Source organism: Larus michahellis, chromosome Z (assembly GCF_964199755.1).
Source record: "Larus michahellis chromosome Z, bLarMic1.1, whole genome shotgun sequence".
NCBI lineage: Eukaryota > Metazoa > Chordata > Aves > Charadriiformes > Laridae > Larus > Larus michahellis.
Window position 1 is genome coordinate 26,803,622 of NC_133930.1, and position 26,040 is coordinate 26,829,661.

A 26,040-nucleotide genomic window follows, 5' to 3' on the forward strand; every position below is an offset into this window, starting at 1 on the left:
ATGGTGTGCTGTAGAGCAATGTAAAACCTGCAATGACTGAATATGAAGCTGCTGCAGCAACCTTTGTGCTGAATACCACCCTCCCAACTTACTGACTGCTGGGAAAGGCCAAGTGAATCACAGACATCACAACTACTGATTACAGAAACAGCAGCACACAGCAAAGCAAACCCAAAATATAGAAGATGCTAATCTATATCTAATCACCAATTTATATGTTGCATTCAATGTCAACAAAATCTTCCCTGCCAACACAGCATTTTATCTGCTCCATGACATTAATAAATTAAAAAGATATAAACAAGTTCTTGCTCTAAAGGAGCGAAAAGAGCATTTCTGTCATAGTCTTTTTGAATAAACATAGAGGAAAACCTGTCCATATCATGCTGAATTGTACAAATGTGTATTACCTCATAAACAGCAGGTATCTTGAAGTACAAGGATCATCTTTTATACTGTCTAGGTTACTACAGAGCAGACTAATGGGGGTGATCTGCTTATCGTTCCAAAATGAGGGTTGAAAGGCAATGTGATAGCTCTCCAGCGTTACACTAAAATGCAGTGTGGGCAATGAAAAATACTGGGTGCCTACAGGCTCTGTATAAATATTGTCTGGCAAGGGGCAGGTTTCTAAATAGAGGAATAAAGCTGTGAAATACCTTTCTAAGAGACTCATGTGGGCAAAATAGCGTAAGCAAATATAGGGATTTTATGGTATGGTTAGCTAAAGACTGACCATTCTTGATCACAATTTTTGTTAGTCAGTCAGTAGGAATCAAAGGAACTGGATTCATGGCAGTGTCAGGAATTGTCAAAAGCCAAGTTTGCATAAACTTTTGTCTTTTGGTAGATGAAAGGAGGGAGCAGACGCAAGAATATTTCTAAAATTAGGGGCAGAGGAGAAAGACAGCCAAGGCTTTTATAGGAATTCATAGACTAGATAGATTCTTCTGCAGAATCCTTTCTATAATTTTACAACTTTTCTTATTTCTGTTTCACCACACAATCTTTCATGAGAACTTTCTAGTCTCAATCTTTAATGCTTCAAATTTGAAAAATGAGCAGTAACTGAGATGTGTGATTGCTTCAAATTGCCACGTGGGGGCACTGTTGCTGCACATCATACAAATAAATTTAAAAGTTCTGCAGAAAGCCTTTTACTACTAAATGTTGCTGTTTTGTTGAGTGTATCCCAAATCTAAGCTAAATAAAAATTATAAGGAAGACTGGAAGTATTTGGCAGCTGGCAGCACTGAAATGCATTATCATTGCATTTATATTTAGTCTGTCCTGGCACTACGAAGTTTAAATGTGAGTGACGTCTAGTGCTTGAGCCCATATATTTTACTGGTACTGATTAGAATAATGTTAAAACATCTCTGAAACTGAAAAAAAAATAGTTCAGGTAAGTTATGTAGCTGAGGAAGCTCAGTTAGACATTTTTACAAGACTGAGTGAAATACATGGTTTCTAACAAATGCAGAAATAATGTTTTCTGAATTATTTAATTGTATTAATGTGAAATTGCAGCAACAGAAAGTCGAAAGCTTGTCTTTCCTGTGATTAGATTATTAATATTACATGGAAAAGGCACTGACATTTTTAGCCTATATAGATAGTTAGACACTCTACAAACCCACTAGCTCAGCAAGTCAGCTGCTGGTAATTTCTGCAGAAGGAATTGGAAATAAAATAGCTGAAGTGTGGCAGGCCATGATGGAGGGACCTTAACAAAGGTGCCTGTAGAAGACTCTCTGACTGTCATCTGCATCTGCCTGGCTCTCTAGCTGATGCTATTAGTCCCTGGGAGCCACAAGGATCAACAGTTCAATGAAAGAAGTAATACTGTTAAACAGATACATTTTACAACTACATTAAACTCGGACTTGGTCTGCTGACACTTATAATTGTGATTAAAAGGAACAAGGCATTTTCTAAAGACACATTTCCTCTCCCGCAGGGGAGGGGGGTGTGAACCACTGACACTCATCGCTTCCCTGTGCTGGCATTGATCTTCATCTGAAGACCTGAGATTATCAGGTCTCTGATCACTCCAGTAGCATTATCTGCCATTCAGACAAGCCCTAGGACAGCTGCAAGCAGGGCGGACCTCGTATAGAAAATAATTTGCTCTCAAATACCATCAGACACGACTCCTCTATCCAGTGCATGGCACTGCACTGCAGTCCGGGTGACATCTCCAGCCGTAGTATCTCCGAACAGTGACATCAATAATCCACTTTTTAAATGTTTCTAGTACCTGCTGTAGTACTACCCCGTTTTACTCTTCATTGAGGAGGAAGTTTGTATACCCTCATGCTTCAGACAATGATAAGGTATGACACGTGCCCAAAATGCAAGGTTTAGTAATGATATGTCAGCCTTTCACTTAACCTTATATATACACTGCTCAGAATATAGAGCTATTAACATTTCCTTGCTATGGAAATGCTAATGTATCTGTGACAGGTCTGATAGAAAAACCATAAAAGTAGCTTAGAATTAGAATACCTAGCAATGCTGGGGGGAAAAAAAGACAAGGGAAGCTTGTAAGTCATTGTGTGTGTAGATTGCAAAGGTCTGTCTCAAATTTGACTTTCATTTGACCCTAAACTATGGCTGTATTAAGATGCTGTGACTCATAGTAGCCAATACAGGCAAGAAGGTAATCTTTAAAATGGCAGAAGAGATGAATAGAGGTAATCATATAAGAGAATTACAGCAGCAATTCCTAATAAGAGAACTGCAGGTACCCAACATCTTGCTCATGTCATCTGTTTAATCTTGGCAGATGCTAGAGATGGCAAAGGATGTTTTATTAGTGGTCTATTTATGATTAGGAAGTCCAGATCTCACTTGCCTTCCTAGCGAGGTAAACATGAATATGTGTAGGAACGTGACGTAAGCTGCTGTCAGTACGGAGCTTAATAGGAATGGCATGTCTGTATCTTGACTTCAACAGGAAGCTATTCTTGCACTTCAATTTTCTTTAGTGGGAAGGATACTGGGCCAACTAAGTAAAGCACAGACAGGAATAAGGCAAAATCACCCATTAGCAGTTCACATTTTATGAAGTCTTACAGGGCAGAAGAGAAGCTATACAGAACCAGAGAGAAAGGACTTGCAAACTAAATTGACCATCATAAATTTTCTATGTATTCACCCCATATTGCCTCCTTCAGTGAACTATTCCAAAGATGCACTAGTTATAATAAACAGTGGCAAAAGAGTGGAAGAGCTTTCACAGAAGGCAGCTTATGGCATTTTCAGAATTGGTTTGGCCTCTTTTGCATTTACTATATGACTGAGAAAGGTATGATAACAAGAGGATTCCTGTACACTTCAAAGAGCTGGACAAATTACCTTTTTACTCATGTAAAGCAGTGCTGAAACAAATAAATTTTAATGATGACCCATATATACAGAAAGCATGTTAAAAAGAAAGAAAGAAAAAAGGTCTTGGGTAAGTGCACTTTGCAAGAAACATTCTGGTTTGAATGGCAGCTGTAAGAGTCATCTGACAGCAAACCAGCTGACAGAAGATAAAGATACCTCTCCCTCTTAAGTTTTCTATCCTACACAGAGGTATGCATGTTTGTTTATTCACTTAAGTTAGTCTCCAAGCTGCCACTCTCCCTAACATCATCCAATTACATGGTGAGTTATTGGCAATCTGCAGTGTTTTATTGTGCTTTTCTATGTATTTATATGCTGCCTTCCTACCTATAAAGCAGGAACAGTAACACACAGGTTAAATTTTAACTCAGTGCTGGAAGATCTCAGCAGCACTGAAGAGGCACAAAAATAAGAGAGAAATCAGAGCCAAAATAAGCAGAGCTTGGGAGAAGACTGTCCAAATCCATAAAGAAAGACATTGACACGAAATGCAGAGCCACCACCCCATGAGGGGAGAGGGAAAAGATAAATATCAAATTTTTACAAAACGCTCTACATGGTTTCTTGACATACCTGCATCTGATTCCTGAGAGAATTAAGGTTGTTCTCCAATACTTGCTTGGCCCTGGAGAGATGTTTATCTGATTTGGGATCATCGCACAGAGCCTTACGAGCCTTTCCTAGATTGGTCTAGAACCTGTTGGAATGGTTCGGGAGGAGGGCCACGAAGATGATCAGAGGGCTGGAGCACCTCTGCTATAAGAACAGACTGAGAGAGCTGGGGCTGTTCAGCCTGGAGAAGAGAAGGCTCTGGGGAGACCTTATAGCAGCATTACAGTACCTGAAGGGGGCCTACAGGAGAGATGGGGAGGGACTCTTGATCAGGGAGTGTAATGATAGTACACATGGTAATGGCTTCAAACTGGAAAAAGGTAGATTTAGATTGGATACCAGGAAGAAATTCTTTACGGTAAGGGTGGTGAGGCACTGGAACAGGTTGCCCAGGGAGGTTGTGGATGCCCTGTCCCTGGAAGTGTTCAAGGCCAGGCTGGATGAGGCTTTGAACACCCTAGTCTAGTGGGAGGTGTCCCTGCCCAGGGCAGGGGAGTTGGAACTAGATGATCTTTAAGGTCCCTTCCAACTTGAACCATTCTGTGATTCTATGATTCTATGACCCCCTGACTTAAACTATTCATTTCACCCATCAATATGATACTGCATGAAAATAAGGGCTAAGAGCAAAGTGTTCCAGCTAAAGGAAAGGAACAAAGAATGTCACTTCTAAGGAGTGGAGACAACCCTGCAGTGCTCTACTTCTGTTTGTTTAACTTCGGCCACTTAGAATTTTCCTTTCTCAAACTAGGGAGAAATAATAGAAATGCATTTTGCTAAGATATCATGCTGATGTAGATGTCTCCACCTGGCCACCACCACACAAGATGCAATTTTGCACCTTAGCAATTCTGAATACAAAGGCAATGCAACTACCCTATTGGGCTGTCAACCTACCAAATCTCAAAGCACTTCAACGCACAATTGCAATGTCTTGACTTTGGTAACCATTAAGAGCTTTGTCTCCATCCTGAGTCACTGTGCCAGACTTAGAATCATAGAATCATTTAGGTTGGAAAAGACCCTTGGGATCATCGAGTCCAACCATCATCTCCACTCTACAAAGTTCTCCCTTACACCATATCCCTTAACACCACATCTAAACAAGTCTTAAACACATCCAGGGATGGTGACTCCACCACCTCACTGGGAAGCCTATTCCAGTGTCTAACCACTCTTCCTATGAAGAATTTTTTCCTAATGTCCAGCCTAAACCTACCCTGCTGCAGCTTGAACCCATTCCTTCTTGTTCTATTGCTAATTAAGTGTGAGAAGAGACCAGCACCAACCTCTCTACAATGGCCTTTCAAGTAGTTGTAGAGAGCGATGAGGTCTCCCCTCAGCCTCCTCTTCCTTAAACTAAACAGTCCCAGCTCCTTCAATCGCTCCTCATAAGATTTATTCTGCAGGCCCTTCACCAGCTTCGTTGCCATTCTCTGCACTTGCTCCAGCACCTCGATCTCTCTCTCGTATTGAGGTGCCCAGAACTGGACACAATACTCAAGGTGTGGCCTCACCAGTGTTGAGTACAGGGGGACAATCACCTCCCTCCTTCTGCTGGTCACACTATTTCTAATACAAGCCAGGATGGCATTGGCCCTCTTGGCCACCTGGGCACACTGCTGGCTCATGTTCAGCCGCTTGTCAATTAGAACCCCCAGGTTCTTTTCTGCCAGGCAGCTCTCCAGCCACACTTCCCCAAGCCTGTAGCCGTGCATGGGGTTGTGTGGCCCAAGTGCAGGACCCAGCACTTGGCCTTGTTGAAGCTCATACCGTTAGCATTGGCCCATCGGTCCAATCTATCCAAGTCTCTCTGTAGAGCCTCCCTATCCTCATGTAGATCAACTTAGCTTCGTGTCATCTGCAAACTTGCTGATGTTACACTCTATGTCCTTATCGAGGTCATCAATAAAGATGTTAAACAGAAATGGTCCCAACACTGAGCCCTGAGGGACACCACTTGTGGCCGGCCGCCAGCTGGATTTAACTCCATTGACCACCACTCTCTGGGACCGTCCATCCAGCCCAGTGCTTGATCCAGCAGATCGTATGCTCATCCAGGCCATGAGCCACCAGTTTTTCCATGAGAATTCTATGGGGGACAGTGTCAAATGCTTTTCGAAAAGTCTAGGTAGACAATGTCCACAGCCAATGGACTGTGGACATGCCAATGTCCACAATGGACAGCCAATGTCCACTTCAGACACCTATTACCAGGAATCAAACTGGAATAACTTCTTTGTGGCTTCATTCTGAATGCAAATATTATTATACTCATTGGGAAGTGGGTAAATCCTCACTCATTAGTGTCCCTGGATAATGAGCATAGATTTTGAAAATTTTCCAGGGCAAACCTCTAATTTTCCACTTAGATCTTAAATCAGTGTTTCTAAAACATTGTACTTGTGCATCCTCAAAATAGCTTTCTCCCTGTTTACCTCATACTTTGTAAAATCCAAATCAATGCAAAAACTCTCTTAAAACTTACGTTAATTGTGTATTTCTGAAATTTAAAATGAGAAACACCATGTTGCATGTTCTGCTTGTTCCTTATATGCGCTCATGACCCTTATTCAGAGAAAACTGTCCAAGACTACTAGAAATCAGTGTAGATGGACACAAGTCAAATTTTCTCCAGGATTTAGATACAAAACTTGAAAAGACCTGTGATTTGTAATCAAAAGCTTCAAATGTTTTATTTCCCTATAAATTGACTGCTGTTGTCATATTTCTGCATCTAAATTGGATTTGGTAAATTTTCTCCTTTCAGTTATATCTGATAGATATCCACTTCTACATGTAAGCAGAGATGTTAGGGCTCATATGACACCCTCCTCACTCCTGTGGAAACCAATGCTTGCTCTAAGTGCCTGGATGTATGTGTTATACATACATTTGCAATCTTCCCAATGCCCTTGTAATACTATGGAGTAAGAAAAAAAAATGAAAAGCAACACTGGGATGCAATAGGTCAGTGTTTTGCAACCTTCCTGAATTTAATGACCACTAGACATTTTTCAAATGGATGTGTAGAGTCCTACATGGCTAACTAAGGCCTATGGATGAAAGATTTATTTGTCTTAATTATTTTTATAGGCATATAGCCTAGAAGCATTGAAAACCATAGCAGTAGCTGTCAGCATCTGGAAAGAAAACTGAAGCATAGAATGGACTAAAAATTTTCTTAGCTTAACAACCAGATAAAAGATGAGCATAAAAAATAGAATGTATTTTTTCAATACAAGCAAGATCTATTCACTAATTACACTGAGTTTACATTATAGTCCGAAGCGGATTGGAGACTGAAGATGATGTTCTAATTACTCACATATAAAAAACCCACAACCCAGAAGAGGCCACCAAGGGTTAATATTTAGCTGATACCATTGAAAATCTCATTACAAGCACTGTGGCACATAATTGATCTGACTGTTTGGCTGATTGAGTCAGTGGCCTCAGAGATTTATGTATTCATGCAGTTCTGCGAAGTCCTCACTTGGGTCTGGCTCTGTGCAGCTGTTCAGTGAAGACACTTCACAATCTGCAAAACAAAGTGGTAAGCTCTGCCGGCCATGACTCTGACAACATCATAACTTACAGACTCGTTAAAGAAGAAAAGGCCCTATCATTCTTTCCAGAGATGACGGATCAAGCACATGCAACTAATGTCAAAAAAAGTGGGGGAGAACACATGTTAAAACATGCTGCTGTCAGAGCTTAAAAATATCATGGTCAGTGTCAACATTGAGACTGCAATCAAACATCACTAAAACATGCTTCAAATTTTGTTTGTATGATCTTTTTTTTGTTTTCTTGTTAAGATTGCTACCTCTGGTCTCCTACAAGTACTTAATGGTTTCCACTACTTTTATTTTATTACACCTAATTAAGAACTGAAAAATGGTTTGTGTAAAAAGTTCAAAACACCTGTTTGGACAATGCTAAAGAGTAAAATCATCAACACCAGACAAAACCTGCTTTTATAAGTAGACAATGTAAAATTGCCAAATGCCCTGTGCAGAGGTCATTATGAACCAACTCTGAAAGAAAACACTTGTCTGCAACAAAATCTGATCATATTGATGTTCTAGCAATGTGCAAAACACAGACACGACAATATCTACATATTTTTGTGTGGTGCCCTCCACTGCCTACCCATAGCTCTGAGCTCACAAATTGCATTATATTTGGCGTGACAAGTTGTTGTAGGCACTACTAACAGCAGCTATTAAATGTGGAAGCTAATTGAAAATTTAAGTGTTCCTGTCCTGGTCCAGGACTTGCAAGTGATTTATGTACATCTGGACTAAGGATATTTAAATGATGGGTTCATGGCGAAGAAGAAAAGAGAAGCAATTAATCAAAAAAGACAATCAGAAAAAGGCACAATAAAACACTGCAGTTTATGAAAAGAAAATGGGGCCTAACTTACAAACAAAACAATCACTGAAATGCTGGAACGTTTTCTGAAGAATGCAGAGAGGACGTGTCTTTTACCAGTGATACGCATTTTACCTTTTACATGCTGCTGCAGCGTAACAGCAGAACATCTATGCAATCAAATAAACCCTTTCAAAATCTACTGTATTTTATTTGTTTGAAAGTTGTTGCAAGAAAAATCTTTTTTTATGAACATTTCAGTGCTGTGATTTGTCTCATTTTCTTTTTTGCTATTTCATTTACCTCTTATTCTTTTTTTTTATTATTTTGAACAAAAAGGAGCAATATTCTATCACTAAGAAAGAGAAAGATAGATTGAACGGGCAGTTCATGTGATCTTATAATGAGACCACTCTAAGAATTATCTTCTAATCTAACAGCAGTGAATTAAACAAACCTGGTTAAATACGTGGAGCTTTTCTGTACATACTGTGAACCGTGGGTCAGAAGTCTTGAATTCAAACTTTAGTCAAACACTCCCAACTCAAATATTAGTTGCACTCACAAATCATATACTAATGATCCTCAGTTACAATGTATCATAGCTATCCAAGGGGTGGCAGGGGGGGTGTGTGGATTTTGCCTACAGACAGGCATTCACAGTGTTTGAAACGTAATTATCAAAGGGAACAAAGAAAATAAAGTGTATTAAATAAACAGAGTGTTATATTATATTTTTCCTTTTATAAAGCTTCATGACTTCTTCCTTACAGAGTCTAGAATATCCAGATATTATGAAGGAATCAGAAGCTTATATCAGATTGAAATACATAAGATTCCTGTGGGAAAAATAAGACAATCTAAAAGCATTACCTTGATCTCTTTAGCTGTGATTCCTCACTATTTTATTATATGACAATGCCACCTTCAGGAAACAACTAGGAGAGGGGCCAAAACTTTCAGTTATTTTCACTGAATTATGTATGATTTTCAAAAGTAACATTCAATACGTTTAATTTAAACATTAACATTTAATTTAAAACAAATTTCCTGAAATTTTTCCTGAATTTAAAACAAAATTCCTGAAAAAGAAATCCAATGCCATTCTGCAATTCATAGAATCATAGAATGCTTAGAGTTGGAAGGGACATTAAAGATCATCTAGTTCCAACCTCCCTGTCATGGGCAGAGATGCTTTCTGCCCAGGTTGCTAAAAGCCCCGTCCAGCCTGGCCATGAACACTTCCAGGGATGGGGCATCCACATCTTCACTGGGAAACCTCTTCCAGTGTCTCACCACCCTTATAGTAAATAATTTCTTCCTAATATCTAACCTAAATCCACTCTGTTTCTGTTTAAAATCGTTACCTCTCGTCCTACTGCTAGGGACCCTTATAAAGTGTCCCTCTCCATCTTTCCTGTAGGTTCCCTCTAGGTACTGAAAGACTGCTATAGCAAGCAGATCCCCAAAGAGGCCAAAGTCTGCTCTCCTGAAGTCCATAGTAGTGACCCTCCTCACCTCCCTAACAATCTTGAACTCCACCATCTCATGGTCACTGCAGCCAAGGCTGCCCTTGAGCTTCACATTCCCCACCAGCCCCTCCTTGTTGCTGAGAACGAGGTCCAGCATGGCACCTCTCCTCATTGGCTCCTCTACCACTTGGAGAAGGATGTTGCCATTGATGCTTTCCAGGAACCTCTTGGGTGGCTTATTCTCTGCTGTATTGTGCCTCCAACAGATATCAGGGTGGTTGAAGTACCCCATGAGGACCAGGGCTTGTGAACGGGACACAGCTTCTGTCTGTTTATGGAGGGCCTTATCTGCTCGGTCTTCCTATTTGGGTGGCCTGTAGCAGACTCCCACTGTAATGTCACCTGTCCCTGTCCTCCCTTTAATCCTGACCCATAAAATCTAGGTCAGGTCCTCATCCATTCCCAGGCAGAGCTCCATGCACTCCATCTGGTCACTGACACAGAGGGCGACACCTCCTCCTCGTCTGCCCTGCCTGCCCTTCCTGAAGATCCTGTATTCCATTCCAGCACTCCAGTCGTAGGAACCACCCCACCACATCTCCATGACTGATAGATAAGTTTATGCTAATTTTATTTTAAAGGCAACTGCACTGCAAATTGAAAAATGATATTCCAGTTGTATATCCAGTCCCTAAACAGACTATATTATTCAAGTGAAAAGAAACTGTTACTAAAAGGACAATCACTAACTGCTTCAGAGCAGACAGTTTTATAAACCAGACAGAAAATATGGAAGTATGGTTGACAAATTTGTACGGTCATACTGTGTTCCAGAGAAAATTAATGTATTTATGTATCTGAATAATCACAGAGTAAGAACAGTGGCCTCTGCTTCTTCTTCTTCTTTCTTCTGTACAAATGACCTGAATTTTTCATCTGTTATAGACCGACCACAAAACCGAAAGATTTTTTGTCTTTCTAACATTTAAACAAAGAAGAAATCTCATCAGATTAGCATCTTATTTGTTTCTGGAAGTGAAAAGTAAGGGTTTTGCCTGACAATGCAGACATTTCTGTTGGCCAGATTTCTAAGGAAGCTTCATTAACTTGGATGTAATTTTTCTTAATTTATACTCAAGGCCAATTCATTGTGTGAAACTGAGTTTTCTTCAAAACTAAGGCTGACGAATCGCTGTTGTTTTATTGTCGTGAGAATGACTGACTTTTGCTATGGTTTCTGTGGAAAATTATATTTCTGGCATTAGACAGTGATGTTTATGGCAACAGCCTGTTCACCTGTCTGTCAGTTCCTCCACCAGCATCATTTAAAGCTATTGACCTACTGCAATCAAATCTGACAGGAAAAAAGAGTCTCAAAGATAATCACATTCCCCAAAGTGTTGTGAAATGCACTGCCCAGGCAGAGGGGAGATACCCCATCAGAGGGAAGAGAAAAAGGCAGGAGAAGTCAGTGATTCTTCAGAGGTGCTGCAGCCAGCCTGGGTCTGGGACCACACCATGGCTGTGCCATCAACTGGCTCTGGCACCGATCTGACCCAAGCCAAGATGTGTTGCCTCCTCCCTGTCAGCAGCTACACCGGAGCAGGGCTGTAACACAGCAGGGAGCATGGTGGGGGTGTGGGAGGCTGAGTGGTTCTTATTGCACAGTGCTGGGGACAAGAAAGGGCAACTGTAGAGACCATAGCAGAAAGGGATCTGGAAAAAGCAAGGAGGAACTTAAAGTGCTGCTGTGGTGCCTTGTAAGGGATATAGGGGAAGAGAAGAGAGAAAGGGGTTAGCCAGGATGACATGGATGTTGACAGAAACCCCTAGGAATCTGAGCCTCATAACTTCTCTGCTCACAAAACAATTTACTAGTTTTTTTACTGAATCACTCAATAAACAAACTTTCTCTTTCACAGTCAACCTAAAGAGCTCAGAAGAAGGTTATATTTGAAGCACACTAATGAGCATCTTTAGTGCTCATTAAGTAGATGTGCTAAAAGCTACTTAAGCTTCTAAAGCTTGCAAATATAAACATTTAAATGACCATATCAAACTCTGCATTAGGGCGCAGAAAATAGCAAACTGATAAACAAAGTGATTTGTTTTGCTTTCCTAGCTGGATTTGCATAAGCAGCTGTTCTAAATTCTGCTGTGTTCTGTCATTCTTCTTGTTCCTGAAGACGAAGATTTTTTTAAAGTATATACACATTCAGTATAATCTAATTTCATAGGATTATTTCAAATGAAGAGCAATTCACAAGTAGGAGTTGATAACTCAAGTCAACATTAAAACTCCTTCATACCCACTTTAATTAACTCGGATTTAAAAAGTATAGATATAGCTTCAGCCTGCAGAATACCAGATTAATGGAAGTGTACTAAGTATGGGGGGAACCATAGCACATTGGGGAACATTTTGCCTCTTAGTGGAATGCAAAACAAACCAACAGATGTTGCATTATGTAGTAGATGCCTTTATGTCTGATCTATTCCATTTGTTCAGCCTGACACAATCTCATAGCAAATGCAGATTCAGCCTTAACAAAGCTCCAGCTTTGTCTTCTACATCTCAAACAATAGTTTTCCTTGGTTAAGGTATCCATAGATTCAGGGATTCTGAAGACAGAAGATGTATCAGAAAGGCAATTGTATGGAGAAGGCAAAATTGAAAAGCTGCTCTTGGTTTTAAAGTTTGGATCAAATGTTTCCTCCAGGTTTTTTTGAAAAAAGAAAGACTATATTGATTTAAAATTCTGCAGATTTATTAGTGGGCTTTTTACAACTGAGAAAAGACACATGCAGCTCTTCCCCAGGCCATCTTGTTTGGCATCTCTCTTTGTTCTGGACGACTAATAAAATTCACAGATCTTCTGCAGAGAACAGAAGCTACTGTGTAATAGAAAATGGAGCCTTGGGCTCAGCTTTTTCCAAAACAGCTGCTGCCATGGCTTGGATTTGTTCTAAACCATCACGAAAAGGCAGACTATTAGGGGAAGGTTTGAGAAAAATAAGAAAAATAAAGGTTTTTAAATTAAGAGTCCAGAATTTTCAAGATTAGAGGAGGACTGACTTTTTCATTTCTCTTTCTACCAGTGCAGGGTTATTCAGCAGAGAACACTTCTGTCTTCCTTTTGGACCTAACAGCTAGAATAGTCTGATAGGCAGGCATTTTCCTACACAAGCTGGGAATGCCCAATGCTGCTCCCTTTTCTTTTGTTGTTTTCTTCTGATTTCTGAAGTTCTCTCCTGCTTTTGTCTTTGTTTCCTTCATTTTCTGGCCCACCCCAGCGTGCAACAGTATCTAATAGTTCCCTGAGAACAGGGGTGGATGGGACCTTTAGAGGGCGTTCAGTTCAATTCAGAATCAACAATGGCCCCTACAATATTCTGAAAATATGTTCTTAAAGAACCGCAGCGACTGAGATTTCACTTCTTCCATAACAGTTTTATTCAGATGCATAACTAACACACCATTAGAAAGTCTTTCTCATTATCTGGGCTACCTCCTTTTGACAGAAATTTCAGCTCGTTACTTTTTGTCTTATCATCAGTAAGCGGTTTATTTCTTTTCCTTTTGCAGCTAATCGTGCTTTTCTCCTATTTGCCTTCTGCAAGATTAAAGAAGACATCACTGATGCATCTCTTGCATGTCTAAATCATTGATGGCATCGTATTTCTGCATGTTCCAACTTTGAACAAGGAAACCAAGCAGCCGTCACATAACTGTTTTTCCCATTTCCAACTCACATTAATCAGGTGTTGATGTGCAAGGAACTGCAGTAAATCATCTTTGTAGATATGACTACTGGGTATAGTTTCTTTCCCCAGTTGTTTTGGGCACAGTCACCGCAGTGATGCAGCGGTATGAAATCAGTCAAGTGTGGCTCTTTTTATTATAAATCATGTAAGCGCATCCCAGTCTTTTGATTGGATGGGTGCACTGCATCAGAGATAGTCAAATTCCCCTTTGGGGACTACAGGAAAGGAAGGGTGGAAGAAGGAACTTGGTGATCTTTTCCCTAAGATGAAACCACGATTTATAACACATTTATAAGCTGCTGGGCACCTTGCTGCTGAGGAAATGCTGGGAGCAGCTGATGAAACAGCCATGAGTGAAATCAAGCTGTTCCTCTGACGCTCAGACGCACCTCTAAGACACATTTCAGAATTTAGAAGCGCTACAAGAAATATCTGAAATGCAGCAATATCTGTAAAAGTAACAGCCACTTTTTAAAGCATCACTGTCAACTTTGACACTTCAAAGCTTATAGATTTGAGCAGACAAATTGTGTCTAAAGATGCTTTACAGATACTAATCTGTGCAATGTCAACTAAGTAATAATAGTGGGGGGTTTTATAGACAAATGCTAATGAGGTTAAGTCCCTAATTTTTCAAAATAGTCAAGAACTTTCTATACTCATCCAGGTACAATCCTGACCTGGACCTTGAGATACCCAAGTTTACAGGTTACTGTTGAAAGAAAATGTAGCCTATACAAGCAGCTAGTAAAAAATATGGCTTCTAGTGCTTCATCTTAGCAACAAAGCCATTCATCAGCCTTTTAATTTCTACAAAAATGAATGCTGACAAACAGAAAAAGCTCCACTTTTTCCTTAAGTTATCTAAAACATATACCATGTAACATTTATTCACTGTGGAACAAGTGTTTCACAACATTCATCTTGGAATAATCATCACCACAGAAGAGTGCAAACTTTTGGCTCCACTTTGCTAACGTAACAAACTCTTGTCCCCTCGCAATGGGAGGAGAACAGCAAGCTAGGCTGAAATCTCTGGAGGTCCACATTTGCAGCTCCCACCACTCAGAATGATCCAGTTCTGCTCATCAGAAGTGCTGAAAGATGGATGGCTCCTAAGATCCTTCTGCTTTTATTGCTAATCAAGTACTCGCCATGCCCTATAACCCCGCTGATAATACCTAGCATTGGCATGGGATTTTTTATCCCAATACTGCTGCTGCCTGGTGCCACTGAGAAGCCCTTTAGCCCAATGAAAAAAGCCAGAATAAGGAAGTTAAAAGGTTTTCTGGTTTCATTGACACGGGACAGTTTTAGTCCACCATGTTCTCATTTTAGTCTGCTGCAGGCTGAGATATTAACTCCTCCGCTAATGCTGCCTGGTGCTGTACATGCTCTGCATTGCACAGTGAGCCAGTAGCTCTCCCTCTCCTCATCTGCATAGCAGCTGCATGCAGCTCTGCTTACCTTCTTGCCTATTTTATTACAGCATAGTTCATAATGGTTTAATATAGCAGGGGATTTTGTTGCAGTTTTGAAGATATGTTTACCTTTTTTATCTCCATCTGGATGACACAAGAACAAAGCAAACATGACAATAGATAATACTACAGAAACTACTCTTGAGCCACCTAGCAAAAAGGTGATAAAAAGATCTTTTTGATTGCCAGTAAAGTAAATTTCCTTAGGTAATTTGATCTGCTTCACCTCAACAATCTTCTGCTACAAACTGAGAAATGCTTTTCAGGCGACTTTGCAAGCCACTTAAAATTAAAACAGATTGGTACACTCCAATCACAATTACAATCCGTTAGAAAGAGAAGTGATTTAGGGACTCCTGTGCCTGTGAAAAGACTTATCTACTTACGGAAAGCAGAATTAAGAACAGGCAACGGGTCTCCAGTAGTAGGTTCGGGGAATTTAGTGTGGTCCTAAGCTATTGAGGACAGGCTGTGGTTTGATGTGCCCTTAAAAACCTCCAGGGATGGAGATTTTCTAACTGATTTTGACAGTTTATGTTAGTACTTTATTACATCTGTATTTAAAACTTAACTTCTTCCCTATCTAAACTAAATCCCGGTTTCTGCCATATAAACTCATTTAAGGATATTGGCAGGAAAAAAGTAAAAGGAAAAGATCTTCAGAGAAAAGTAGGAACAAATGTATCTAACAAACCAGGAAAAGAATACAAAATTTCCAGTAGGAGACATATTTAAACATTTTAAAAATAGAAGTTACCATTAATCTCTTAAACACAATGTTTTGCAAGTTAAGTGTGAGTCCATTGTTTGGACACTTGTATGTCTGCATTTTTAAGTTCTGTGTTACTATAAAATATTCTTTTTAAATAAAAATTATTAACAAAAAAATGACTTTCTTTAATTCAGTAAATTCTAATCACGGGAGTAGAAATAACATTTGTAACGTGTCCTTTTTCAGTCATAGGACAAATACCAGTTGTTTGCAGATGCAATGGAAAAATCTGATTAAATAGCAAACAAGTTAATACTTTACTACTTAACACATAGAGAGAGACACATTACAGCTAGGCAAGAAATCTTCAATCCTGAAATTGAATGCTTTTTTCTTAATTTTCTTATTCCACTTCTTTGTCCTCCGAATTTGTGTTCTCTGAATGATGCTAAATACCTCTCTTATGAACACAAGTAGCTGGTCCTCAATTAAGTGGAAAAAAGACTACTGATGAAAAATCAATAGTTTAGATGAAGATCTGTTATGCAACTGATTACAGTGGTCTAAATAAAATGTTAAGACTAAAGACTTCAGTCTGCTTTTTGCCTTGTGTTAGAAAGCAGTATGTTTCCTATTTCCTTGATTCTGTGTTATTAATTTTGCAGGCTTTTAGTGAATAATCTAGCCTAATTTAATTGGAATTTGATTGATATACATGGAAGTAATGTCTCTGCCTCTGGTCATACCATGAAGATTCGTTCACTAAAGCCGTTTGACTCGGTTGTCTCCTCTCTCCCCTGGTAAGTGCCAGAGGTGGGGTGTTAGAGTGTGGGGAAAGCTTGAGATTTCAAGTGCAGCTTATGCTGTAGCAGCCTGGACACCTGCACCAAACTGTTCTCTACCTTGCAATGCAATTTCTTTTCAGCCTTGTATTCCCCTTCTTGTTCAGGAGTAAGATTTACAAATCAAGGAAGCCAATATTTGTTTGTCACCAAGCAAAATACTATAGGGAATGTTTCAAATTTGAAAAGTTGGGGGGTTTTTTTTGCAGTTTATGAAGCCAGAAAAGGCTAGCATACTTCACATATGCAAAATATAAAACTAATACCTAATAATAATTAAATAATATAATTAATAGTTATAATATAATTGTATATATAATATAATTAATAATATAATTAATAATTAATATAATAATAATTAAATAATATTAAATAATAAAACTAATACCTAATAAAAACTAATATAAAACGAAATACCAAAACTGAGAGGTTTAATACACTGAAATACTTGTCCAGCTTCCCCTGATATTTAGTTTGGAGATATGGTATAATAAAAATAGAGACTGGTTTTTAAAATAATACATGTGTATGGCAGGCAACTTAAATTTTTCATAGAACTGATAATTTTATAACTTACTTTTTTTTTTCTTTAATTTTGTATTAAAGGGATAAAATGACTAGAGCATGTTGCCCAATTCTTTTTGATTCCTGTTGTCAGACTAACAGAAAATCTTGGTGTTAACAAAAGGTAATATATCACTATCTGGATTTTAAACTGATATGTAATTTCTCTCTCTTAAGATTCTTCATTATTTGAAAAAATGAACCTTTTAAAGAATATTGTGATACACATTTGATGCATTTGACAGTTTTTTAACTAATCTACCTTGAAACATGGTACCAAATTTAAAGTTGCACTTGCAAAATGATTTATAAATGTAATTTCTCTCTCTTAGGATTCTTTGTTATTTGAAAAATGAAGCTTTTAAAGAATATTGTAATACACATTTGATGCGTTTGACAGTTTTTTAACTAATCTACCTTGAAACATGGTACCAAATTTAAAGTTGCACTTGCAAAATGATTTATAAAACAGTAATTATCCTTCCCATCTAGCCTAATCTAAGTAGCTCGTAAAGCAATCTTTGTAGCAGCCTAATCTGGGACTTTGTTAATTGGCAGCAATTAGAAGCATTCCTTTGCAGATGTTTCTTCTAAGAGCTTGCCCATGACCTGAACTCCTGTTTCAGAGACCCTGGACAACTCTGCATCTATTTTCAGGTTTTTTTAAAAAGCCAACAGCTATAGAATTCAAGAAGCCCTGAGACAGAGACGCTTGCCTTCCAGATAATATTAGCTTTTCCGTATGTGGTCACTGCAGTACTGCATCACTCTGATTCCTCTCTTAACAACATGCTGATGCCAAGGCAACTGTTAGCTTCCCTTTATTTTGTGTTTCAGAGCGTTACTCAGGTTTCAGACACTCCTGTGTTGCTTGAACAGAAACAGAGATAAACTGTTACATATAGAGAATGTAATCTTTGTTTTCTCACAGAAAATAAAGCTAAATGTTCAACTTGTATAAATAGCTTCACTGGCTGCCTTGGGCTAGATAATGTATACCAGCGGGAATCTAGGACTTTTTAAAGTGGCTTATGTAAGAGGCAGTACAAATTAAGGAAATACATTTGTAGAAGAAAAAAAATAATCTACATAATCATTCTACTCCTGTTGGCCTAGTATTTTTCTATTCAATTAAGAATAAGTCTATGATGCTCAATGGCAGCTTATTGCTTTTCAACTGATGCAACTTCATTCACTGCTGTTGAGTAATTTCTGAGTTCAGACGGGAAAAATCACTCTGTTTACTCCTCACGTGAGAAGCAGAAAGCTCAGATATTCCTACACAGTATAGAAATGCGGCTTCGAAGTGGGTGGGTTGCTTTGTTTATACTTACATTTTGCTTGCTGGCCAGTGGAGATGTGAATGATGAGAAGGACTGGAAGTGATTTGGAGAAAAATCTGTATCTTTGCTTAATTCTGGCAAAATAATTCCATGGAAACCATGGAGAAATTGTAAAAGACAAAATACCACCACAAGAGCCTCCTCATGCACGCAGGTGATACAAACGGTGCAGACATCTGCACTGGTATTCGCCTGACCTGGTGTGTTCCCAGGAGGGTACGGCAATGTGTGACCGCGGTCTCCTGAGTGCCGGAACAGGGTTTGCCCTGGCAGCCCCTGGCAATGCCTGAGAGCTCGGCACAGCATTGTGGCAACAAAGCAGTTTCTCCCTGATCCTGAGCTAGGGTGGGATTCCACCTCTGAACTAGGAACTAAGACAAGGTTTTAAACTTCACAACGTAGCGAAAAAGACTGACTTAAAGTGAAGACAATTTTAAGACCCCATCAAACCCCATAAATATATGCTGTTTTATTTGGCCAAAATGGTGTGTAAACCTACTTCTTTTCTTGTGAGAAAGGATTGTTTCCGTCATTTATAGCTTTTGGCTATAAGAACTTTCCTTAATATACTTCAAGGAGAGTGATTTGTATGAGTAACACCAAAGAATACTGTCTTTTAAGACTGGTTTTTACATTCTTTTGTCTTAAGTAATTTCATAAATATTTTTGCAGAAAGGCACACACACACACAAAAATCAGTGAGGCATGGCTTTTTGTTGCTGATATTCCTCCGCTGCTAAAGAAAGAAGAAAATTTTTCCCTCTAGTGACACTACTTTGGTATAAGTAAGTGCATTATTATTCATTGAGATATACTGCCATGTGATGTTTTAAAAGCACCTCGGTAAAGGTTATTGAGTTATTTATAAAATCTACAATGAAATTAGAAAACCTATGTAAATCAGTCTGTCATAATGTTCACATTTTCCACTGAAAGATGAAGAAAATAAAAATCCATAGGAAAGCAAAAATTACTTGGCATCCAGAACAATTTACTAATTGGAATAAAGATAAATTACCCACATTGTGCCTTGTCAGCAAAAATTCCTCTCTTTGATTCCAGCAATTCAAAGCCAAAAGGCAAGGCTGGAGATGTAGATTCAGGTTGCGTGTACTGGACTCTAAAATTAATTTTGTTGCAACAGTCTAGATATTTGATTAGTCTGCATGATTATAATTTATTTCTGGACATTACTGCTTGCTAAATGTTCCAATCACTTTGGGCAAACCTTATGAAGTTGTCTTCTCTTTCACAGCCCACTGCCATATACCTCATTGCTTGGCTAAAGAAAGCTGCTTTGGATGCCAGCTAACTCACAGCGCTGCTTCACTTATCCTGAGGAGTGCCAGGGAGAAGTGCTTGCAGAGGCTGATTTTTAAGAACGCCTGAGCAGTGTCAGCAACCCTGGAGACCCGTGAGCACTTAAGTCTTCAAAAGGGCAAGCCCAAGAGACTAAGAATTGAATCTGTACCTCCACAAAATGTTTAAATATGTCAGGGTAGTAAAGAGCTCTTTCACAAAGTGGCTGATATTGCATGTGTGTATAACTTCAGCCATTGCAAGTCTTCTGTCTTATTTGCCCCCTTTCACCCCTACATCATTTAAGTGCACTCCGTTCAGTTTTTTCTACACCATTCAGTTATTTCTATGCCACCAAAAATATCTACTAAGAATGAAACATTCAGCACAGCTTTATATTCAGAAAGAGCACTGCAAACATTAATATAGTCCTTACTCTTCTTTCTCAAGAATGTATAACTGACATTTCTCTGTATCAAACAAAGTGAGCACAAATTCGACATCCAGAAATTTAAAATTTATTTTCTCTCATGTAACTCTCCACAGCACCTGTTTTCTCCAGATTCAACAATAACGCCAGTTATATTTTCATGTGTTCAGGTTTTCGGTAATTTAAAGAATCTGACTAAACATGGGTATTGGCTAATTTTTGCGCCTTTTAATATATTGTTTGTTATTTAGGGTACAACCTAGTCTCAATATTTCCACCAAAAGGAATCAATTTTTTTCTTAACAGCAGGGTCCGTGTTTTGAGAACAGACATGAAGTCCCATCTTTAGACTATACTTCAAGAGCTTTACTTTCATACTAGAAGAGCTACAAATCACAAGGGACATGTTTTTCTTACCATAATGAGGAATTATTGCCCAAGCCATTGCAGAAGCGTAGATGCCGCCAATCATCCAAAACATACAGAGCCAACTCAGGTGTTCGCCTCGTTTCTCCCGAGCAAGGACTTCCGAAAAATAGGAGAAGACTGTCGGCACAGCTCCACCGATGCTGAAAGGAGATAAAGATATGGATTAAGAGAGGGAGTAACAGCTAGCTGACGTTTGAACAAGCCCATAGCTGCAGTCATTGAAAACCCAAACTACAATCAGTTTTTCTGGCAAGAGTCTTTTTTCTGAAATTGCACCACTTATTGGGGAGCTCTTGAGGAAACTTTCACCAGTTTGGACACAATTTTTGTGAAATATTTCCTTGAAAATTCTGTAAGCAATTAGTTGCATTCAGTGTTTCATGGGGATTGTCAATGTGCCAGCTGCTGGAACAGAAATCAGCACAAAGCGTTGACTTTCACCATTACAAAAATCCTGACATCATGACAGTCTACTGATGAGTGTCAAAATACATTGGTTTTAACTGAAAATATTAGTCATTTTCCAAAGAATAATAGATATTTCTCTAAGTCTTACCTCCGCACTTTAAGTAATCAAGAAATGACTAAATGCCAACTATGTTACTAATACGTTTCATTTCATGCATATTTAAAAAGATGTTCCATTCAGTCACACTACATGATTTGCTAAGCTCATGCTGTTTTTTTACTGAAGTTTTTTATGAAAAGCCTATGCATTCATATGATATTTATTTTTTCACATGGTAAAAATAAACACTGTCTGAAAGTTAGTTGGACAAAAAAAAAGTTCAACTTGGTTTTGCACAACTTAAAATAACTCAAATTATCTATCATTTTCAGTACCAGCTTCTGGTTCATCTTTTACCGTCTTTACCTCTTCACTACCAATGCAAGCTGTCAAATATTCCACAACAGGACAAGCCTTGTGGATTTTACTTTTACTGATGAAGAAAATAACTGTGAAGCTTTGAGAGATATTCTTACATACCAGACTACATATATTAAAGCAGTATCTTGCATGATTTTAATTTTTAACTGAATTTTAAAGATAAATGTCTATTTATACTATCATCTGGGAGCTGCCAAACTAGGAGCAAAAAGAAGGAACCTTAAAAGCAATTAAAACAAACATTAAAAAGGAAAACATGAATACAGAAATGGTATTTCACTCCTAAGAAAAGCCAGTGCCATGGCAATACAGTTTATTTTAAGACATTTTCAGGTACAGCGATGAAATACTGGATTGAGCTGTTATACTTGTTCAGGGGTCTGCTGTTTTGTCAGTTCCTTCTGGATAGCTCTTCATGAAGTGTCGCTGGTCGACTCTCAGCTTCACAATGAACGTTTCCCAGTTGCGCCTGCTAAGCTCTCATACTCTCTGCAGTTGTATGTATACATACTTTCTGCAAAGTTGTATACCTCCACGAATTCTTTTTAGAAATACAGCTAACAAGGGCTGTATCTCATTTCTTCTCATAGGTGAAAACACTAAAAGCCTTCACTATCAAACTGCCGTGTCACAGGAGACATTGTCCTCAAAGGTTCTCCTGGAAGCCTAGGGTGAGGAACGGTGGAAGATGCATGACCAAGGGTGGAATCACAGCTCATTTTATTGTGTTGGGGAAGCCCTGCTATCGCAATGGTGCTATGGACTCGGGGCTCTACAGTTCTCAAAGTATAAGCGGACTACAGCTATGACTTCTTACCCCACAATGCTCAAGCACAGCTTTGAACCGCACTCCCTCAATACTGCCCAAATACAGTACTCATGGATCTAATTAGAGTTCTTTTTCTAATGTTGAAAATTAGCAGAACTAGAAACAAGGTCTTCTTTCCTGCCTAAGCTTGAAAGTGCTGATGAGGAATTACCGGTGCCCACTTTCCAGAAGATCTAAATTAATAGATTGCTCATGGCATGTAGGACAGTATCATTCATGCAATAACACCATGCCTAAAGAGAATAATTTTTGGTAAGTCAGTGCTTTTTTCTCTGATTGCTTCTGCTCATTAAGAAAAGCATAGAGAGCAGTAAGTAAATATATATTTGGTAATTTTCCTGTTCTATTATCCAATCTGTTCTTCCAAATTTACTATTTTCTTCATTTTATATGTTTTTTCAAGAAGTACAGAATCTTCTCTTTATTTTATAATGCAGTTACTACGGCAGTAAATATAGCCTGAAACCATCTGTGCTATATAGCACAATTAATAATAAATCACATTTAACACTTTAATAGTTTTCCCCTTGCAAAGTGCTTGAAAACATTCTCTATAGAGGGTTCATTTCAGGCAAATACAGTTCTTATGCTTATGAAATTCAAGACAGCATATAATCTTCTTGAAATCTCCCTTAAATCTCCACGTCTGGAATTCTGATGAAGCAGGGCTTGTGCAGGGTTTCCAATGGGTGGACTAAGTCATGCATCCATAGGTCATACAAACGTTTGTGGGATGGTGGTTTAGGAAATGGGTGGATGCTTCAAGTGGAAGGAACTTGAGATAGGGAAATACCCTATCTTAATGTCATAAAATGTACAGAGATCCAGACCAAAGGCAGAAAAAAGGCATCTCCTACCTGTCAGCATGAACCAACTGTACCATGGAAGATGGGAGGTTGATGCTGCTTTTGCATTGGGGTTGATTCAGGGGGGTTGACTCACATGCTATGCCCTAAAGGTCCTCCAAGGCTACAGAAGTGGCATTGTCTGTACTGACAAATGTAATAGGGCAACTTTTCTAACAAAGAGACCTTTTAGACATGTAATAGGAATTTTGGAGCCAGCAAACTAAAAAGGTTTGTTTAGGATATGCAAATAAACAGCAAAAAAATTAACCAGCTTTGAAAAAACACCAGTTTTTCTGTTTCATCTGATCTGATTCAGTTGACATTTCCAGTGAGAACACCAACAGGCTAAGAAAAGCTTAAAAGTCCGAATACTATGTTCATATTGATTAAATGGTGAAAATAACTTGTCTGCTGTCTGAAGGAGAAATAAAGGATGTATTTTCGTCATACAGACAACAGCTGTTATTTACAGTTGTAGGTCTCTGTTTCATAGCAACTGTGTAGTAAAGTGCATAGTGCACCTCTTTGCACCTTAAATGTGTGAATGGAAAACTTACTTAGCTGGTTAGATTCTTCCTTCTGGCCTCATCTAAGTGCAGACTGATACTACTAGAAGCTTATAGGATATTGGTACCTAAAAAGCTCTTCCTATGTCACAAACCTATCACAATAATTAGAAGGGTGTTATGAAAATCTTACAGAGGCTGATTAACAGCTGAATTGGAGGAGAGGAGGGAGACGGAGAGGATGCATCCTGCTGCAGAAGACTGTTCTTTTGCTCTTATGCTGGACAATCTCAGGGTGGCAGCAGCCATGCCTCCCCTCCCTAAAATTTGGTCCCAAATGGAAAGCAAGCGACAGCAGAAAGGCAGAGCAGGAAGAGCTAGAGCTGTTATCACACCAAACAGCAACAAGGAAAATCCTTAAAAACTGTGTGGACCTAGAAAATATTTTTAAGGAGCAAAGACATTTCTGCCTGACTCTTGGAGAAGTTTTTAACGTGTGCTTGGTACCACAGCCATTTACTCTTACAGAACAAATGTGGTATCTGGTATACTGAACATTGCTAGCAGAAGCATAAACTACCTCTCAAAGACTTGGGAAAGAGAAAATGAGAACAACTCTGACTTCTTCCATCACTCTCTTGTGAGGTTCTTTCATATAATTCAGCAGCTATTGCACATTATAAATTAATTAATCAAATGTTCATATTAAAAAAACCCCACCATATCACCCAACAGCTGCAAGGAATAATGCACTTTCTATAGTCAAAAAAAGCCTATGATAGATCCCACCTTGTCTTACACTCATATAAGCTCTTAATAGTTCAGTGGCTCCAGTTGAGCCCTTCTATATTTACATGGAAGGAACAGAGTTTGGTCCTCAACATTTTTGTGTTACAAGTTTGAAAGCAGACTGCCTTTTTGTTATCCCACCAGCATTGTGTGGAATGGACTGTGGAATGCACAGGAGGGAATTCCAAATAAAATCAAAGGCAGAGTTGCCACCCATTTTAAAGTAGGAAGATTTCATCTTCTGTTGTACAGAAAATGCCAACACTATTTTCCCACAGGATACAGTGTTAAGTCTATTTCTGGCAATTAATTGGTTTGATACAGTGGGCTGTTTGCTCTTATTGTGTTTATAAATTATAGGGCTTATCCTCATTTGTAGAAGAATTTGATACATGAAACTACATTTTTTTTCTTCACACGTCTGCACGTGCAGATGAAAAGCCTATGAAAACTGTGCTGACTTGAGAAGAATGTTTATTCTAAAAGACGGGAAGGATTTTTACTTTCTTAAATACAAATGATTCAAGCAAACTGAAGTTTTTACATTGTATCTGTTATTCACGTATGTTATTTCTTCAGTCATCATAGCCAAAGCAGTGGACATAAACTTGTTATGCACAGATCATGGAAAGGAGTCTGTGCATTACTTCCCAAGGGGTCAAAAAAAGTATCTATGAGGTGCAAATATGTTGTATGTACAAATTAACTATACAGTGGTTTTACACCTCTGCTGGAAAACTGTGTAGAGTCTGAACATTTTTTTGGAAGATTAAAAACCCACTGGTCTAAACCTCTGGGTTGACGATCATGAGTGATAACTGCCTCCAGAATAAAAAATTCAGTAATGAGGATCAGTCTAATACCAGCAGGAGACAAAACTTTGTTGAGCTTGGCTCAAGACAATAAATAAACTCTCTCACTCTATAAGGATCAGTCTCTGCACCTAAAACATCAGGATGCATTCCTTCAGCTTTGTCTTTTCTAATAAGTATGTAGGAATATATGCAAGAACAACATTTAATAAACAGCAGGAGCCTTTTTCTACTGCACTTATTGCTCCATATGTGGAGAGAATGGCATAAATATCAGTCAAAAGAATGGCAAATATCAGTCATTACCTTTTTCAGTTATTTATCATCTTCTGTAATAAAGCCCGTCTGAAGTAGGCAAAGCAAGAGCAGAATGCAGAATTTTTGGTTATTTTCTCAGAACCGTGTAATTCAATTGGAAGGAAATAACAACTAATCAGCATATTCTTACCCTTTTTGATGAGCCAGTTTGGGAACGTTATGGGTTAGTGCTGTTTGGATAAAAAATTAATGACTGAACATGGTATTTGATACCATCCTGCTTATAGAGAATGTACATATTCTGCCCTAAAATTCTTATTTTACTCTTACTTCTCACCCTGCTTTTTTCAGGGTTGTGTTCTTAATATCTTTCTAAGTTTTCAT

At 38.7% G+C, this 26,040-nt stretch overlaps 1 protein-coding gene across 1 annotated transcript in view; it reads right to left on the reverse strand.

Moving 5' to 3' along the window:
- Positions 1 to 26,040, reverse strand: part of SV2C (synaptic vesicle glycoprotein 2C) — a 117,600-nt gene that overhangs the window by 27,436 nt on the left and 64,124 nt on the right. Inside the window, exon 4 of the mRNA XM_074570207.1 lies at positions 20,714 to 20,865. Coding sequence (XP_074426308.1) covers positions 20,714 to 20,865 — 152 coding nt within the window. The remainder of the gene's footprint in view (positions 1 to 20,713; positions 20,866 to 26,040) is intronic.